This window comes from Ascidia mentula, chromosome 4 (assembly GCF_947561715.1).
Source record: "Ascidia mentula chromosome 4, kaAscMent1.1, whole genome shotgun sequence".
Classification (NCBI taxonomy): domain Eukaryota; kingdom Metazoa; phylum Chordata; class Ascidiacea; order Phlebobranchia; family Ascidiidae; genus Ascidia; species Ascidia mentula.
In genome coordinates this window covers 6,002,237-6,021,684 of record NC_138569.1, presented here as the reverse complement: position 1 = coordinate 6,021,684, position 19,448 = coordinate 6,002,237, and the positions used below count along the sequence as shown (strand labels likewise).

The 19,448-nt window shown below is 39.2% G+C and overlaps 5 protein-coding genes across 5 annotated transcripts; all 5 read left to right on the top strand.

Moving 5' to 3' along the window:
• The first annotated feature begins 1,657 nt into the window (after positions 1 to 1,657).
• LOC145897892 (short-chain dehydrogenase/reductase family 9C member 7-like) lies at positions 1,658 to 4,028 on the top strand. Its single transcript, XM_082986348.1, has 8 exons — positions 1,658 to 1,766; positions 1,826 to 1,875; positions 1,924 to 2,080; positions 2,629 to 2,802; positions 2,967 to 3,069; positions 3,280 to 3,446; positions 3,585 to 3,754; positions 3,947 to 4,028. The coding sequence occupies exons 1-8, from the start codon at positions 1,658 to 1,660 to the stop codon at positions 4,013 to 4,015; spliced, it is 999 nt and encodes a 332-aa protein (XP_082842474.1). The 3' UTR covers positions 4,016 to 4,028.
• Positions 4,029 to 5,341: 1,313 nt separating this feature from the next.
• LOC145897891 (short-chain dehydrogenase/reductase family 9C member 7-like) lies at positions 5,342 to 6,329 on the top strand. Its single transcript, XM_082986347.1, has 4 exons — positions 5,342 to 5,348; positions 5,503 to 5,746; positions 5,947 to 6,098; positions 6,241 to 6,329. Exons 1-4 carry the CDS (start codon positions 5,342 to 5,344, stop codon positions 6,327 to 6,329), a joined length of 492 nt encoding a protein of 163 aa, XP_082842473.1.
• Positions 6,330 to 6,825: 496 nt separating this feature from the next.
• LOC145897890 (short-chain dehydrogenase/reductase family 9C member 7-like) lies at positions 6,826 to 9,254 on the top strand. The gene is made up of 8 exons (XM_082986345.1): positions 6,826 to 6,934; positions 6,994 to 7,043; positions 7,096 to 7,252; positions 7,460 to 7,618; positions 7,817 to 7,919; positions 8,318 to 8,481; positions 8,695 to 8,864; positions 9,180 to 9,254. Exons 1-8 carry the CDS (start codon positions 6,826 to 6,828, stop codon positions 9,252 to 9,254), a joined length of 987 nt encoding a protein of 328 aa, XP_082842471.1.
• A 1,476-nt stretch (positions 9,255 to 10,730) lies between these two features.
• LOC145897889 (dehydrogenase/reductase SDR family member 9-like) lies at positions 10,731 to 13,178 on the top strand. Its single transcript, XM_082986344.1, has 8 exons — positions 10,731 to 10,839; positions 10,899 to 10,948; positions 10,997 to 11,153; positions 11,361 to 11,519; positions 11,721 to 11,823; positions 12,230 to 12,393; positions 12,617 to 12,786; positions 13,104 to 13,178. The coding sequence occupies exons 1-8, from the start codon at positions 10,731 to 10,733 to the stop codon at positions 13,176 to 13,178; spliced, it is 987 nt and encodes a 328-aa protein (XP_082842470.1).
• A 2,092-nt stretch (positions 13,179 to 15,270) lies between these two features.
• On the top strand, positions 15,271 to 17,618 carry LOC145897888 (dehydrogenase/reductase SDR family member 9-like). Its single transcript, XM_082986343.1, has 8 exons — positions 15,271 to 15,379; positions 15,439 to 15,467; positions 15,536 to 15,692; positions 15,869 to 15,958; positions 16,160 to 16,262; positions 16,670 to 16,833; positions 17,057 to 17,226; positions 17,544 to 17,618. Exons 1-8 carry the CDS (start codon positions 15,271 to 15,273, stop codon positions 17,616 to 17,618), a joined length of 897 nt encoding a protein of 298 aa, XP_082842469.1.
• The last annotated feature ends 1,830 nt before the right edge of the window (positions 17,619 to 19,448 follow it).

Genomic DNA, 19,448 nt, shown 5'->3' with positions numbered 1-19,448 from the left:
TAAAAGTATTGTACAATGTACAGCATGGATATAAATCCAGCATAAAATCAAAATTCTGCGGTTAGAAAGGCTTGACACGAACTTGACGGGTAAAGACCACCATCACAATTTCAAAACGATGAGCCATAGTGCTTACCTAAGCACAACCAAGACCTCTGTTGTACACGCCAACGGTGTTAATTTAGCAGATAGTGTGGAAATGTTTCACAAAATATTATGATCAGGATAACTTAGGTCCGAAACTAAGTGAGGTACAAAGATTGTGACTTGAATTTTAGTTACTTCACATAGAGCAGCATAAACTGCATTGGTTTTTGCACAAAATTCGGTCGAGCTTTTCGGCTTCTTGTTACCAAGTCACCCGTCCCCATCGCAACATTTTTTTCTTTTTTCACCACATCGGGATTCAATTTCAGTCAACCCAGACGACGAATTTCGCATTGGACATGCGTGACATCAGAGTGAAGCGTCATGACTTGGACTTGCTTGCATGTTTTTTTGTAACTGTTTGATTTTGTTGATAATTTAAAGAAAGAGTAGCGAAGATTTCGGAACGAAGGATAAGAAAAATGACATAGAAAAATTGACAAAATTTCTACCGAGACAAACACACACCTAATTGATCAACTGTGTGGAGCAATGCGACGAAAGTAGTCATGTAATAACGTACTTACATTAATTGAATAGCAAAGAACTAAAACATATGGTTTTCGTTCGTTATTTGAGGTGGATATGAAAGCGAATCGAATTTATTCCATATAGTTCGACCACAGTGAGCGAATGGGCGATTAAATGCCCCGCGCTCATAATGTGCAAAAAACGGAAGCAGCAATTGAGCGAATTCAAAATATCCTAAATTGTTCAAATAAAGACTGGTTTCTTAATTTTTTCAGAATCTGGTTGGCATTGTATTCTATCAGCGACACAAATTTTCTGTTTTGATATCAAGTCAATGTTATGAAACTAACAAAAGTTTCAAATTGCAGTCAGCTGATCTATTATCAATCATGAAAAATCGATTTCGCCTGTATGGGCATCTTCAGTTTGATTGTTAATAAATCAGCTGACTGCAATTTGAAACTTCTGTTAATTTCATAACATTGACTTGATCAAATAAATTGGCCCAACATATCCTGTACTGCTAAAGCAATAGTAATATACAGAAAATCAGTAATCACCTTACTAGCATTATTATGTAAGCGTGGCGTTTCACATTATTCAACGGTTTCATGTGTGTGCGCCACGCAAATTCTGTGAAACAACTGCTGCGCATGGATGCACAGGAACAACGTTAGCACAAAATCTAAAGCCATATTGTAGTTACTTTGCTTCAGGGCAGTCCACGATTTCAGAAAGCCTCTTTATCCGTTGCCATGTCATGAGGATCATGTTGTGACTATTTTGTGTATTTGAAGGGATAAGTTAAGGCTCAAATCACTGTTGATTTGCAATAGATTTCAAAATGATTTAGACATCATTCAATAGTGTACATGCTCAAGTTCAAACAGCGGAACGCGGCCTACAACTAAGCAATAATATAGACGGACATCGAACTTAAAAAAGAAGTTAACCTTGAGCTACTTATACAACAGCACATATTAAGTAAAACACCTATGATCATTTTGTGCCCAAGCAATATACTGTAAATAAGTTCGAAATGTGGTTGCACTTGGTCGTGGCAGTGCTCTTCGCTGCTTTCATGTACAGAAAGTTTAGATCGAAATTGCTGATTGAAGCCATCACAAAACGTTCCGTGTTCATAACAGGCAAGTCTTGCTGTTGTAGCTTATTGCTATTTTTCATCAGCTATATATTTCTTCTGTAGGCTGTGACAGTGGATTTGGAAGGCTGCTGGCAGAGCGCTTGGATGAAATGGTGAGAACAAATGGAACTGTACAATTGAGACTAAACAATATGTTTCAGGGCGTTTATGTGTACGCTGGGTGCTTGAAACAAGAGTCTGTCGATGGATTGCAACAACAGTGCAGCTCTAAGCTGAAAGCGCTGAAACTTGATATCACCGAACACGATGATGTCGTCAGGGCAGTTAAGTTCGTCAAAGATGACTTAAATGGAAGATGTAGGTTTTGCAACTGCGCATTAAATTTTATTAAATAAATAGGAAATATTTGTTTATATAGTTTTATGGGATTTAGGCGTTGCAAATTGCTTTTCTGTGATAAAGTGAGTGATGGAATTCAGGTGGTGGCTTACAATGATTACCGCATGCCGACGTATGCGAACAGCAAAACTATTTACTTGTTCTGCTGTATGTCAATAAATGAAGAAAATATTTGTTTAGCTTGCGGTTTTAATGAGGTAAAACACTGTTGTAAACAGGGGTGCTGGTCCTGACAAGGTTTTTTCAGATATTTTCTGTCGATCTTGTGTTCTATAACGAGCATCATTGGATGTGCCGAAGTGTATATTGCAATGGCATTGCCGCAGCCACGCCTCTCGATTAATAATTAACCGTATCAATTATGACTTGTCTGTTTATTATGTGTGATGAAATACCATACTGCGTTTGAATCATAATAACTCATATATTCCACAAAACATTTGCAACTTTTTAGTGGAAACTCTCCAAATGCAATTAGTTATTGTTTATGTAAGCTACGTTATGAGTTCTGTTTTGCGTAGCTCTATGGGCGCTTGTCAACAACGCGGGTGTTTTTCCTACTCTGGCTCCATTTGAGTGGACAGTGAAAGATGATGCGGAAAAAGTGTTTTCGGTTAATGTGTTCGGAACTATAGACGTGACGCTCAATTTTTTGCCCTTGATCAAGAGGGGCAAGGAAGGTATATGTTAGTTATATACACCTCTTTTGTTTTTCTGTGTCATCTACCAGTAAAATACATCTACACGAATTTGTGGGATAAAATGTGAAATTCTAACTATAGGATTAAAACTTACTGTTCTGGGAATGAAGCAATTTATACAGAAAATCCTGTCGTGGTTGTAGGTCGCATTGTCAACGTTTCAAGCGCCAGTGGCCGTGTTGCAAATGTTGGAGCCCCATACACCTTTTCCAAGTACGCAGTGGAAGGTCTTTCCGACGCGCTGGCGTAAGTTGCTTCGATATGCAGATATAAGTCTTGTTTAACAAAACGATGGTTCAACAATGCGATGTTAGAAGTTGAATGATCGCAAACCGATGGATGACCTCCAAGTAAGGGCCTCGATCGGCAGTGAGGCGATTCTGCCTTGTCATGCGATGGCATAAAATACTTTTGACAAAACAAAACTTTAGCTTGTATCACATTCCCTTTGCACAGATTCGAGTTGGACCCCTTCAACATTACTGTACACGTCATCGAGCCGGGAGCATTTAAAACTCCTTTGCTGGCTGATCCATCTCTTTATCAGGAGGATCTTAAACGACGCTGGAAGCAGATAGACTTTGAAACGCGAAACTCGTACGGCAAAGACTTTCTGCAAGGAAGTAAGTGTGTGAGCAGTGTAGTTTATTCATTGCCCTGGGCAACAAACTTCCCTCCAACCAACACAGAAATCATATTTGCACTTCAAAAAAATTCTACAAAGTTGTAAAGATGCAGAAATGGGTACAAATTTATTGCAGAGCTCAATGCAATTGGAAAATTAAAAACATATGCATCTGAAAAGATTCACCAGGTACCAGATGCTGTGATAAACGCCTTGTTTTCCCAATGCCCAAAAGAGAGATATCCGGTGGGAGATGATGCCACGTATCTATTTATTCCTATGTCCTTCTTGCCTGTATGGTTACAGGTCAGTGATTTTGAAGTGTTTGTGACGTATATATCCCAGTTAATGTTGGTAAACTTACGAGCAATCAGGTTTGCTAAAGATATAATCTTCTGTAACTTACAGTCCTCTCTTTAACAAATAAAAACTTGAAAATATTATGGTCCGAACTAACAGAGATAGTTGCTGAATTTTGTGCCGTATTGTTCTTTCCAGATTTGGCTATGGTCCAAGTTGATCATTCGTGGTGCTACTCGTCCATGCGGCTCGGTCAAGAATCGTTGACATTAAATCATACAACAACAGTGACATTTTACCACTGATTATTCGTTTGCGAAGTGGCATGTTCAAAATCAGTGTTTAGCAAGAATATTAAATAAAACGTAACGCTTTTGTAAATTCGATAATTTCCTCACTAGCATTGCTGTTGAAATGTTTATTCAACGGTTTAATGTATGTGCGGAACGAGAATTCAGCGACACAACTGCTGCGCATTGATGTACAGGAACAGTGCTTTGGTCAAAACCCTTGTTGCAGTTACTTTGCTTCAGGGCAGTCGACGATTCAGAAAGCCGTTTTATCCGCTGCCATATCATAAGGATCAAGTTGTGACTATTTTGTGTATTTTGATGGGATAAGTTTAGGCTTTTTAAACACCTTAAAAAGGATGGGTAGCTTTCTCCAACTGAAAATTGAACTATGCTTATATAATACCTACTCATGCTTGCGGTTTGAACGAAATAAAACACTGTTGTAAATAAAAGTCGTGATGGTCCTGACAAGTTTTTTTTTCTAATCTTTTTAAGATCTTGTCTTGCAAAGAGCTTCAGTGAATGTGTTCAAGTGAACGTTGCAATGACATTGCAACCCCGCTTCTCGGTTAATAATTAACTGTATTACCCTTGACGTGTTTGCTGCTTTGCTCAACGCTAACTTTTATTAGGTTTTCGCTATAATAATTCTACCATAAAAGTGACGTATGTTTAGCACAGTGTAGTGGGCCAAAGACTTGCAAAAGGCAATGCAGTACCTAAAAAGACCATAAAGAGGATGGATAGCTTTCTCGACTTGAAAATTGAACTATGCTTAAAATATACCTATTCAGGTTATGCTGTCTCGTGCATGTATGTTTAGCCAGCCATGTGGTTTTGAATACCAATTAAAGTCAAGAGTTCAAATGATCCCCGGACGCCACGTACTCATAACAGGTATGTAAATGTCACATCAAAGAATTATATGCTAAACTTAATATTCTACCCTTTGCAGGGTGTGACAGAGGGTTCGGGTAAGCTCTAGCCAAATCCCTGGACAAGCTGGTGCGAAATTGAAACTGCTGCAAACAAAAAAGATTTCTGTGTAGGGTGTACATGTGTACACCGGTTGCCTGAAATCATCATCGATCGATGCTTTACATCAAAAGTGTAGCTACAAGCTGAAAGCACTGAAACTTGATATTACTAATACAAAACATATCGACGACGCGGCAAAATTTGTTAAAGATGATCTGAATGGAAAAGGTAATTCCAGTGATGGGATTCACCACCGACTAGGGCCTCCTTGGTCGCGGTAACAAATTTCAATCAGGCGACAGGTTGTTGTATTTTTAACACTATGACAAGTACCTACTATTATAGTTAAATCCAGAAAAACGTAAAAGAACTATAGATTTTGAACAAGAAAGTAAAAGCTATGATGCTGGCAAACGTTTCAAACACAACTGTGCCCGTACTTATCATTAGTGCTTTTGCTGAATGGTTGTATTTTGTTCTTAGCACTTTGGGCATTGGTTAACAACGCCGGCGTATGTCCTTCACTGGCCCCGTTTGAATGGACAACGGAAGAGGATTTGCAACAAACATTTGCAGTAAACGTTTTTGGCACAATCAACCTTACATTAAAACTTCTTCCGATGATGAGAAAGGGCAAAGAAGGTGCATGTGGGCCTGAATCAAACTGTGGTATCGGTTCTGAGGTTGTAATTTCAGAAAGTTGTTCCGACAAAATTCTTGTCCTAAGGTTGGTATCACCTATGCCAAATATTCCATATTATTTTTGTTGAAAGGGCGCATAATCAACGTGTCGAGCGTGGCCGGACGTTTGGGCGTGATGCCCAATTCCTACACTTTCTCCAAATACGCCTCACTGATGGATTGATGTTCGTATGCATCAATAACTTACCACAAACAAACTTGCATTTTTTCATTCGCTTGTCACAGATATGGCGTGGAACCATTCAATATTACGTCTCACGCCATTGAACCTGCTGGCTACAAGACATCTTTTGCCAAATCAGATGCAATTATTGAGCGATGGCAAAGACTGGACGCAGCGACTCAAGAAACTTATGGCGAAGAGTACTTGCATGCAAGTGGGTAAAAAACAATTTTTATCGATGAGTCTTTCTGTGTGGTTTAGGGGCACTTTGTTGCTGTGAAATTTTGTAATTAGATGTCGTGCTCACCTAAAGAGCTTAGAACTCACGATATCACCCTAATGAAATTGGATTGCAGGAATTGATGAAATTGGGAAGAACCTCGACTCCTTTTCCGAAAACAATCATGAAGTAACGGATGTCATGGTGCATGCTCATGATTGCTAATAGATCAGCTGACTGCATTTTGAAACGTCTGTTAATTTCATAACATTGACTAGAACAAATAAACTGGCCCAAAATTTTCTGCACTGCTAAAGCAATAGTAATATAAAGAAAATCGGTTTATTGTGTAAGCGTGGCGTTTAACACTATTCAACGGTTTCTTGCGTGTGCGCCACGCAAATTCAGTGAAACAACTGCTGCGCATGGATGCACAGGAACAACGTTAGCCCAAAGTCTAAAGCCATATTGTAGTTACTTTGGTTCTGGGCAGTCGACGATATCAGAAAGCCTCTTTATCCGCTGTCATTTCATGAGCATCAAATTGTGACTATTTTGTGTATTTGATGGGATAATTTAGGCCCATACCCAGTTTGTATGCTTGGGCGGCACCACCCATACTCCAGCTAGACAAGTTATAACTAGCAAATGATTAACACAATGTAACTACACATGTTCCTGAAAGGTAGGCGAATTTCTTATGTTAAAGCAATAGTTCAAAATGTTGTTGTACTTGGTCGTGGCAGTGCTTTTCGCTGCTTCCATGTACAGAAAATATAGGTCGAAATTGCTTATTGAAGCCATCACAAAACTTTCCGTGTTCATAACAGGCAAGTCTTACTGTTGTAGCTTAGTGCTAGTTTTCATCAGCTATATATTTCTTCTGTAGGATGTGACAGTGGATTTGGGAGGCTATTGGCAAAGCGCTTGGATGAAATGGTGAGAAAAAACGGAACTATACACTTCAGGTTGAACAATTTTGTATTTTCAGGGTGTTCATGTGTACGCTGGGTGCTTGAAACAAGAGTCGGTCGATGGATTGCAACAACAGTGCAGTTCCAAGCTAAAAGCGCTGAAACTTGATATCACTAAACACGATGATGTCGTCAGGGCAGTTAAGTTCGTTAAAGATGACTTAAATGGTAGAGGTAAGTTGTAATGTCTATCTTTAGTATCTTAAAGTATCTAATAGCCTACTACAAATTCAATTTTGCCAAAAGTACGCCATAACCAAGCGATAGGTATTAAGTATACGGCAATTTTTGGTCATTAAACTCAAATTTCATAATTTAGTGTGGGCTTTATATTGCATTGAATGTAGTACTTCCGAGTAATCAAGTAATCATTTCACGTAGCTCTATGGGCGCTTGTCAACAACGCGGGCATTTGCTTGTCTATTGCTCCGTTTGAGTGGATATTGAAAGAGGACGCGGAGAAAGTTTTTTCGGTTAATGTGTTCGGAGCTATAGACGTGACGCTCAATTTTTTGCCTTTAATCAAAAAGGGCAAGGAAGGTATGTTCATTAAGGAAAAGCTCGTTTCAGCATGTCGTTATTGCTTTTGGTATTTAACTGAAAGTTACATATATAACCCTGGGGGTTGTACGATTTGTGTAATTGCCTTAAAAATTGCCACTTAGTTGTAAAATCCCCGCTTTATGGCAATTGTCCCAACTTTTATAAGGGTGGAGATGCTTTGAATCTTTGTTGTAGGTCGCATTGTCAACGTTTCAAGCGTCAGTGGTCGTGTGGCGATTGTTGGATCCTCTTACACCCTTTCTAAGTACGCAGTGGAAGGTCTCTCCGACGCGTTAACGTAAGTTTCTTCAGTTAAACAAAAACTTTCGTCTTTTAAGAATATCGGATTTTGTCTTGTGACTTAAGTAAAATTATTATAAAGATCCGCCAAAGTGATTTCGATACGATAGCTGTGTAAGAACCTGCGCATGTGTGGAGATCGTGCATTGTCATACCATAGCATGAAACACATGTCTTGTTACAGAGGCTTACTGAATTAAATAAATTTTAGCCTACTTTCCATACTTTTGTATGTTCTATAACAGGGATTCGACAGGCTTTAAAATAACTGCAAAGTTTATATGAACTTGTGATAATTAAGTAATAAATTTTATAAAATAATAGAGATAGAACTTCTACGTGTGTATGAAGAAAATCTAGCTAATGCATAGCCTATCACGATGTTTTTTTGCGCAGATTTGAGTTAGAACCATTTAACATTTCGGTCCATGTAATCGAGCCTGGACCTTACAAAACTCACATCGCTGAATCAACTCAGTACCAAGAGGATGTTAAAAGACGCTGGAAACAATTAGACTTTGAAACTAGGAACTCTTACGGCGACGATTTTCTCCAAGGAAGTAAGTGTGTCGTAAAGTTGCAATTACTTATGATTTGAGAAGAATTCTAATTGAGGATTTTTGTTTCTTTTGATTGGCCATTCCCTGGTTAAACTGCATCAGAATGTCCGTCGGGTGTTTTTACCCCTAACATGCAGAAATATCGCATTTACGCTTTGCTAAACATACATAAACTTTGACCCCAAAACAAAAAGGTTTGCCAATGCCTTCCAGAGCTCAATGAAATTCAAGAACTGGACACATGGGCATCTGACAAGATTCACCAGGTACCAGATGCTATAATACACGCTTTATTTGCTAAATTCCCGAAAGAGAGATACCCGGTTGGAGATGTGGCCTCGTATCTGTTAATTCCTTTATCTTTCTTTCCTGTGTGGTTTCAGGTCAGTGATATTGAAGTATTTGTGAACAATTTTTATACAATCCATTAAAATGAATGCTTCAAGTTTAGTTAAAAAGGGTCGTTGCCATTTGCAAAGTAAACATTAGGCACTAATGCCAAACGGTACCAATTTATGCAAACAGGTATTATCGACGTGCAATGCCAACACCTGTTTATACAACCTAAACATGCGTAGTTGTAATCGCGCAGATAAGAATCGAAGGTGGGAACCTTCTACGACATAATATTATTCACTTCATTATAAGAAAACGATACATGATCATTCTAGTCTAATGGTTTACCGTCTTCCCCACAGATGCGGGTGTGGTCGAAGTTGGACAGTTTTGGTGGAAAGCGACCCATTCCATGCGGGTCTGTCAAGAATCGTTAACGCCCAATCATTTGAGGATTGGACTTGACTGTTTTAAAATTAAGGAAGCGATTGAATGCATTGTACATTGCTGCGCATCATGAATGATAAATACAGCATCATCATCACAATTCCTGAGTTGGCCACATTTGATTCGCCGATGTCGGTTAGAGAGGCATGACAACGAGCTCGGCGGGTAAAGACCACTCTCGCAATCATAAACCGATGAACTGGAACGTACCTAAGCACAATCAAGATCTCTGTTACACACGCCGACGGTGTTAATTTAGCAGATAGTTTGGAAATGTTTTACAAAATATAGTGGTCAGGATAACTTGGGTTCGGCTTATTGTTACCAAGTCGCCCGTCCCCATCGCGAAACTTTTTTTGTTATTTACCAAATCGGGATTCAAATTCAGTCAACCCAGGCGACGAGTGCCGATAAAGTTTACCGTTTCGTGTAAGGGTCGAGCGCCTTCGCCGATGTTTCCCTATCTGGGTGTTTCGTTATAGGACATGCGTGACGTCAGAGTGGAGCGTCATGACTTGGACTTGCTTGCATGTATTTTTGTAACTGTTTGATTTTGTTGATAATTTAAAGAACGAGTTGCGAAGATTTCTGAACGAAAGGATGAGAAAAGTGAGATAGAAAAATTGACCAAATTTCTACCAAGACGAACACACACCTAATTGATCAACTGTGTGGAGCAATGCGACAAAAGTAGTCATGTGATAATGAACTTACATTAATTGTACAGCAAACAACTAAATTGCACACGAAAAACATGTGGTGTATTCGCTCGTTAGTTAAAGTGGATATGATAGTGAAGCGAATTTATTCCATATCGTTCGAACACAGTGAGCGACTGGGCGATTAAATCCTTCGCGCTCCTCATGTACAAAAAACGGAATGAGCAATTGGGCGAATTCAGAAAATCCTAAATTGATCAAATAAACTGGCTAAAAATTTCCTTCAATACTAAAGCAATAGTAATGTACAGAAAATCGCTAATCATCTCACTAGAGTTATTATGTAACCTTGACGTTTCACATTAATCAACGGTTTCCTGTGCGTGCGTCACGGAAATTCAGTAAAACAACTGCTGTGCATGTATGCACACCAACAACGCTAGCACAAAGTCAATGGCCATATTGTAGTTACTTTGGTTCTGGGCAGTCGACGATATCAGAAAGCCTCTTTATCCGCTGTCATTTCATGAGCATCAAATTGTGACTATTTTGTGTATTTGAAGGGATAAGTTGAGGCTCAAATCACTGTTGATTTACAATAGATTTCAAAATGATTTAGACATCATTCAATAGTGTACATGCTCAAGTTCAAACAGCGGAAAGCGGCCTACAAATATGCAATAATATAGACGGACAACGAACTTAAAAAAGAAGTTGCCCTTGAGCTACTTATACAACAGCACATATTAAGTAAAACACCGATGATTATTTTGTACCCAAGCAATATACTGTATAAATTGGTTCGAAATGTGGTTGTTCTTGGTCGTGGCAGTGCTTTTCGCTGCTTTCATGTACAGAAAGTTTAGATCGAAATTGCTGATTGAAGCCATCACTAAACGTTCCGTGTTCATAACAGGCAAGTCTTGCTGTTGCAGCTTGGTGCTATTTTTCATCAGTTATATATTTCTTCTGTAGGATGTGACAGTGGATTTGGGAGGCTGCTGGCAGAGCGCTTGGATGAAATGGTGAGAAAAAATGGAACTGTACAATTGAGACTAAACAATTTGTTTCAGGGCGTTCATGTGTACGCTGGGTGCTTGAAACAAGGGTCTGTCGATGGATTGCAACAACAGTGCAGTTCCAAGCTGAAAGCGCTGAAACTTGATGTCACCGAACACGATGATGTCGTCAGGGCAGTTAAGTTCGTCAAAGATAACTTAAATGGTAGAGGTAAGTTGTAATGTCTATATTTAGTAGGTGAAAGTATCTAAAAGCCTACTACAAATTCAATTTTGCCAAAAGTACGCCATGACCAAGCGATAGGTATTAAGTATACGGCAATTTTTGGTCAATAAACTCAAATTTCATAAATTAGTGTGGGTTTTATATTGCTTTGAATGTGGTACCTTTGAGTAATCAAGTATTCGTTTCGCGTAGCTCTATGGGCGCTTGTCAACAACGCGGGTATTTGCTTGTCTCTTGCTCCGTTTGAGTGGATGTTGAAAGAGGACGCGGAGAAAGTTTTTTCGGTTAATGTGTTCGGAGCTATAGATGTGACGCTCAATTTTTTGCCTTTAATCAAAAAAGGCAATGAAGGTATGTTCATTCATGAAAACCACGTTTCTCCATGTCGTTACATTGCTTTTAGTATATTTTACCAAAAGTTACATACATAAACCTGGGTGTCGTACGATTTGTGCAATTACCCTAAAAATTGCCACTTAGTTGTAAAATCCCCGCTTTATGGCAATCCCCCAACGTTTATGAGGGTGGAGATGCTTTGAATCTTTGTTGTAGGTCGCATTGTCAACGTTTCAAGCATTGGTGGCCGTGTTGGGATTGTTGGATCCTCTTACACTTTTTCGAAGTACGCAGTGGAAGGTCTCTCCGACGCGTTATCGTAAGTTTCTTCAGTTAAAACCAAACTTCTGTCTATATAGAATATCGGATTTTGTCTCGTGGCTTAAGTAAAATTATTACAAAGGTCTGCCAAAATGATTTCGATACGATAGCTGTGATCGCCAAGTAAGGGCCTGCGCATGTGTGGAGATCGTGCATTGTCATGTCATGGCATGAAACACTCGCCTTGTTGTAGAGGCTTACTGATTTAAATACATTTTAGCATACTTTCCATACCCTTTGTATGTTTTATAACAGAGATTCGACAGGCTTTAAAATAACTGCAAAGTTTATATGAACTTCTGATAAACCAAGTGATGAATTTTATAAAATATTAAAGAAAGAACTTCTACATGCACATGAAGACAATTTAACTAATACATAGCCTACGATGTATTTTTACGCAGATTTGATTTAGAGCCATTTAACATTTCGGTCCATGTAATCGAGCCTGGAACTTACAAAACTCCCATCGCTGATTCCGCTAAGTTGGAAGAGGATATTAATAGGCGCTGGAAACAATTAGACTTTGAAACTAGGAACTCGTACGGCGACGATTTTCTCAAAGGAAGTAAGTGTATCGAGTCCCAAGTGTAAATTTCCAATTACTTGTGATTTGAGAAGTCTGATTGACGATTTTTGTTTCTTTTGATTTGCCATTCCCTGTTTAAACTGCATCAGAATGTCTTTCGGGTGATTTTCCCCTAAAATGCAGAAATATCGCATTTGCGCTTTGCTAAACATGCATAAACTTTGACCCCAAAACAAAACGTTTTGCCAATTTTTCTTTCCAGAGCTCAATAAAATTCAAGGACTGGACACATTTGCATCTGACAAGATTCACCAGGTACCAGATGCTATAATACACGCTTTATTAGCTAAATTCCCGAAAGAGAGATACCCGGTTGGAGATGTGGCCTCGTATCTGTTAATTCCTTTATCTTTCTTTCCTGTATGGTTTCAGGTCAGTGATATTGAAGTATTTGTGAACACTTTTTTTTCCAATCCATTTTAATAAATGCTTCAAGTTTAGTTAAAAAGTGGTCGTTGCCTTTTGCAAAGTAAACATTAGGCACTAATGCCAAAAGGTACCAATTTATGCAAACAGGTATTATCGACGTGCAATGCCAACACCTGTTTATACAACCTAAACATGCGTAGTTGTAATCGCGCAGATAAGATTCGAAGGTGGGAACCTTTTACGACATAATATTATTCACTTCATTATGAGAAAACGATACATGATCATTCTAGTCTAATGGTTTACCGTCTTCCCCACAGATGCGGGTGTGGTCGAAGTTGAACAGTTTTGGTGGAAAGCGACCCATTCCATGCGGGTCTGTCAAGAATCGTTAACGCCCAATCATTCGAGGATTGAACTTGACTTTTTTTAATTATGGAAGCGATTGAATGCATTGTACATTGCTGCGCATCATGAATGATAAATACAGCATCATCATCACAATTCTTCAGTTTGCTACATTTGATTCGCCGATGTCGGTTAGAGAGGCATGACAACGAGCTCGGCGGGTAAAGACCACTCTCGCAATCATAAAACGATGAACTGGAACGTACCTAAGCACAATCAAGATCTCTGTTACACACGCCGACGGTGTTAATTTAATAGATAGTTTGGAAATGTTTTACAAAATATAGTGGTCAGGATAACTTGGGTTCGGCTTATTGTTACCAAGTCGCCCGTCCCCATAGCAACATTTTTTTTTGTTATTTACCAAATCGGGATTCAAATTCAGTCAACCCAGGCGACGAGTGCCGATAAAGTTTACCGTTTCGTGTAAGGGTCGAGCGCCTTCGCCGATGTTTCCCTATCTGGGTGTTTCGCATTGGACATGCGTGACGTCAGAGTGTAGCGTCATGACTTGGACTTGCTTGCATGTATTTTTGTAACTGTTTGATTTTGTTGATAATTTAAAGAACGAGTTGCGAAGATTTCTGAACGAAAGGATGAGAAAAGTGAGATAGAAAAATTGACCAAATTTCTACCGAGACAAACACACACCTAATTGATCAATTGTGTGGAGCAATGCGACGAAAGTAGTCATGTAATAACGTACTTACATTAATTGTATAGCAAAGAACTTAAACATATGGTGTTCGTTCGTTATTTGAAGTGGATATGAAAGCGAAGCGAATTTATTCCATATAGTTCGACCACAGTGAGCGAATAGGCGATTAAATGCTCCGCGCTAATAATGTGCAAAAAACGGAAGCAACAATTGAGCGAATTCAAAATATCCTAAATTGATCAAATAAAGACTGGTTCCTTAATTTTTTCAGAATCTGGTTGGCATTGTATTCTATCAGCGACACCAATTTTCTGTTTTGATATTAAGTCAATGTTATGAAACTACCATAAGTTTGAATGAGAGCTGCAGACAGGGTGTATACACGCACTGTTTCGACCTGTAAGGTCTCATCAGTGCAGCTGTTGATGTGGCACTGTGCTAGCTGGTAGACTAGCAGGCACACAGATTTCCACTTTGTGGTACCTTTCGGTCAATCGTCGATATGTTGGGTACCACACTAGGTACCAATCAACACAGACGAACCACGTGGAGCGCACTATGGCCAAAACAACTGTTTGGGATCCAATAACGCTATCGGCTCGGCTTTCACCCAACTCATATTATATGCGCAAAAGAGCCATAATAATCAATGAGAGCTGCAGACAGGGTGTATCCAAGCACCCTGTCTGCAGCTCTCATTGATTATTATGGCTCTTTTTCGCATACCATAAGTTTCATGTTGCATTCAGCTGATTTGTTAGCAATCATATTGAGGATGCCCGTCCAGGCGAAATCGATTTTTCATGATTATTAATAAATCAGCTGACTGCAATTTGTTACGTCTGTTAATTTCATAACATTGACTTGATCAAATAAACTGGCCCAACATTTCCTGTACTGCTAAAGCAATAGTAATATACAGAAAATCGGTAATCACCTCACCAGCATTATTATGTAAGCGTGGCGTTTCACATTATTCAACGGTTTCATGTGTGTGCGCCACGCAAATTGAGTGAAACAACTGCTGTGCATGGATGCATAGGAACAACGTTAGCACAAAGTCTAAAGCCATATTGTAGTTACTTTGGTTCAGGCAGTCGACGATTTCAGAATGCCTTCTTATCCGCTGCCATGTCATGAGGATCATGTTGTGACTATTTTGTGTATTTGAAGGGATAAGTTGAGGCTCAAATCACTGTTGATTTACAATAGATTTCAAAATGATTTAGACATCATTCAATAGTGTACATGCTCAAGTTCAAACAGCGGAAAGCGGCCTACAACTATATATGCAATAATATAGACGGACAACGAACTTAAAAAAGAAGTTACCCTTGAGCTACTTATACAACAGCACATATTAAGTAAAACACCGATGATTATTTTGTACCCAAGCAATATACTGTATAAATTGTTTCGAAATGTGGTTGTTCTTGGTCGTGGCAGTGCTCTTCGCTGCTTTCATGTTCAGAAAGTTTAGATCGAAATTGCTGATTGAAGCCATCACTAAACGTTCCGTGTTCATAACAGGCAAGTCTTGCTGTTGTAGCTTAGTGCTAGTTTTCATCAGCTATATATTTCTTCTGTAGGATGTGACAGTGGATTTGGAAGGCTGCTGGCAGACGCTTGGATGAAATGGTGAGAAAAAATGGAACTATACAATTGAGACTAAATAATTTGTTTCAGGGCGTTCATGTGTACGCTGGGTGCTTGAAACAAGAGTCTGTCGATGGATTGCAACAACAGTGCAGTTCCAAGCTAAAAGCGCTGAAACTTGATATCACTAAACACGATGATGTCGTCAGGGCAGTTAAGTTCGTTAAAGATGACTTAAATGGTAGAGGTAAGTTGTAATGTCTATATTTAGTATCTTAAAGTATCTAATAGCCTACTACAAATTCAATTTTGCCAAAAGTACGCCATAACCAAGCGACTGGTATTAAGTATACGGCAATTTTTGGTCATTAAACTCAAATTTCATTTGCTTGTCTATTGCTCCGTTTGAGTGGATATTGAAAGAGGACGCGGAGAAAGTTTTTTCGGTTAATGTGTTCGGAGCTATAGACGTGACGCTCAATTTTTTGCCTTTAATCAAAAAGGGCAATGAAGGTATGTTCATTCATGAAAAGCTCGTTTCTGCATGTCGTTATATTGCTTTTAGTATATTTCACCGAAAGTTACATACATAAACCTGGGTGTCGTACGATTTGTGCAATTACCCTAAAAATTGCCACTTAGTTGTAAAATCCCCGCTTTATGGCAATCCCCAAACGTTTATAAGGGTGGAGATGCTTTGAATCTTTGTTGTAGGTCGCATTGTCAACGTTTCAAGCATCAGTGGCCGTGTTGGGTTTGTTGGATCCTCTTACACTTTTTCGAAGTACGCAGTGGAAGGTCTCTCCGACGCGTTATCGTAAGTTTCTTCAGTTAAAACAAAACTTCTGTCCATATAGAATATCGGATTTTGTCTCGTGGCTTAAGTAAAATAATTACAAAGGTCAGCCAAAATGATTTCGATGCGATAGCTGTGATCACCAAGTAAGGGCCTGCGCATGTGTGGAGATCGTGCATTGTCATGTCATGGCATGAAACACTCGCCTTGTTGTAAAGGCTTACTGATTTAAATACATTTTAAACCTACTTTCCATAGCTTTTGTATGTTTTATAACAGAGATTCGACAGGCTTTCAAATAACTGCAAAGTTTATATGAACTTCTGATAAACCAAGTGATGAATTTTATAAAATAATACAGAAAGAACTTCTACATATACATGAAGACAATTTAACTAATACATAGCCTACGATGTATTTTTACGCAGATTTGATTTAGAGCCATTTAACATTTCGGTCCATGTAATCGAGCCTGGACCTTACAAAACTCCCATCGCTGATTCCGCTAAGTTTGAAGAGGATGTCAACAGGCGCTGGAAACGATTAGACTTTGACACTCGAAACTCGTACGGCGACGATTTTCTAAAAGGAAGTAAGTGTATCGAGTCCCAAGTGTAAATTTCCAATTACTTGTGATTTGAGAAGTCTGATTGACGATTTTTGTTTCTTTTGATTTGCCATTCCCTGTTTAAACTGCATCAGAATGTCTTTCGGGTGTTTTTCCTCTGAAATGCAGAAATATCGCATTTACGCTTTGCTAAACATACAAAAACTTTGACCCCAAAACAAAAAGTTTTTCCAATTTTGCCTTCCAGAGCTCAATGAAATTAAAGGACTGGACACATTTGCATCTGACAAGATTCACCAGGTACCAGATGCTATAATACACGCTTTATTTGCTAAATTCCCGAAAGAGAGATACCCGGTTGGAAATGTGGCCTCGTATCTGTTAATTCCTGTATCTTTCTTTCCTGTGTGGTTTCAGGTCAGTGATATTGAAGTATTTGTGAACAATTTTTTATACAATCCATTTACATGAATGCTTCAAGTTTAGTTAAAAAGGGGTCGTTGCCTTTTGCAAAGTAAACATTAGGCACTAATGCCAAAATGTACCAGTTTATGCAAACAGGTATTATCGACGTACAATGCCAACACCTGTTTATACAACCTAAACATGCGTAGTTGTAATCGCGCAGATAAGAATCGAAGGTGGGAACCTTTTACGACATAATATTACTCACCACATTATAAGAAAACGATACAAAGTCATTCAAGTCTAATGGTTTACCGTCTTCCCCACAGATGCGGGTTTGGTCGAAGTTGAACAGTTTTGGTGGAAAGCGACCCATTCCATGCGGGTCTGTCAAGAATCGTTAACCCTCAATGATTCGAGGATTGAATTGGACTGTTTTGAAATTATCTACTAATTTGTAAAGGGAAGCGATTAAAAGTATTGTACAATGTACAGCATGGATATAAATCCAGCATAAAATCACAATTCTTCGGCTAGAAAGGCTTGACACGAGCTTGACGGGTAAAGACCACCCTCACAATCTCAGAACGATGAGCTATTGCTTACCCTAAGTACAACCAGGACCTCTGTTGTACACTCCCACGGTTTAAATTTAGCAGATAGTCCGGAAATGTTTTACAAAATATTATGATCAGGATAACTTAGGTCCGAAACTAAATGAGGTACAAAGATTGTGACTTGAATTTTAGTTACTTCACATAGAGCAGCGTAAACTGCATTGGTTTTTGCACAAAATTCGGTCGAGCTTTTCGGCTTATTGTTACCAAGTCACCCGTCCCCATCGCAACATTTTTCTTTTTTCACTACATCGGGATTCAATTTCAGTCAACCCAGGCGACGAATTTCGCATTGGACATGCGTGACGTCAGAGTGGAGCGTCATGACTTGGACATGCTTGCATGTTTTTTTGTAACTGTTTGATTTTGTTGATAATTTAAAGAAAGAGTAGCGAAGATTTCGGAACGAAGGATAAGAAAAATGACATAGAAAAATTGACAAAATTTCTACCAAGACAAACACACACCTAATTGATCAATTGTGTGGAGCAATGCGACGAAAGTAGTCATGTAATAACGTACTTACATTAATTGTATAGGAAAGAACTAAAACATATGGTGTTCGTTCGTTATTTGAAGTGGATATGAAAGCGAATCGAATTTATTCCATATAGTTCGACCACAGTGAGCGAATGGGCGATTAAATGCCCCGCGCTCATAATGTGCAAAAAACGGAAGCAGCAATTGAGCGAATTCAAAATATCCTAAATTGATCAAATAAAGACTGGTTCCTTAATTTTTTCAGAATGTAGCCCTTTGGTTGGCATTGTATTCTAACAGCGACACCAATTTTCTGTTTTGATATTAAGTCAATGTTATGAAACTACCATAAGTTTGAATGAGAGCTGCAGACAGGGTGTATACACGCACTGTTTCGACCTGTAAGGTCTCATCAGTGCAGCTGTTGATGTGGCACTGTGCTAGCTGGTAGACTAGCAGGCACATAGATTTCCACTTTGTGGTACCTTTCGGTCAATCGTCGATATGTTGGGTACCAAACTAGGTACCAATCAACACAGACAAACCACGTGGAGCGCACTATGTCCAAAACAACTGTTTGGGATCCAATAGCGCTATCGGCTCGGCTTTCACCCAAATCATATTATATGCGCAAAAGAGCCATAATAATCAATGAGAGCTGCAGACAAGGTGTATACACGCACTGTTTCGACCTGTAAGGTCTCATCAGTGCAGCTGTTGATGTGGCACTGTGCTAGCTGGTAGACTATAGCAGGCACACAGATTTCCACTTTGTGGTACCTTTCGGTCGAGCGTCGATATGTTGGGTACCAAACTAGGTACCAATCAACACAGACGAACCACGTGGAGCGCACTATGGCCAAAACAACTGTTTGGGATCCAATAGCGCTATAGGCTCGGCTTTCACCCAAATCATATTATATGCGCAAAAGAGCCATAATAATCAATGAGAGCTGCAGACAGGGTGTATACACGCACTGTTTCGACCTGTAAGGTCTCATCAGTGCAGCTGTTGACGTGGCACTGTGCTAGCTGGTAGACTAGCAGGCACACAGATTTCCACTTTGTGGTACCTTTCGGTCAATCGTCGATATGTTGGGTACCAAACTGGGTGCCAATCAACACAGACGAACCGCA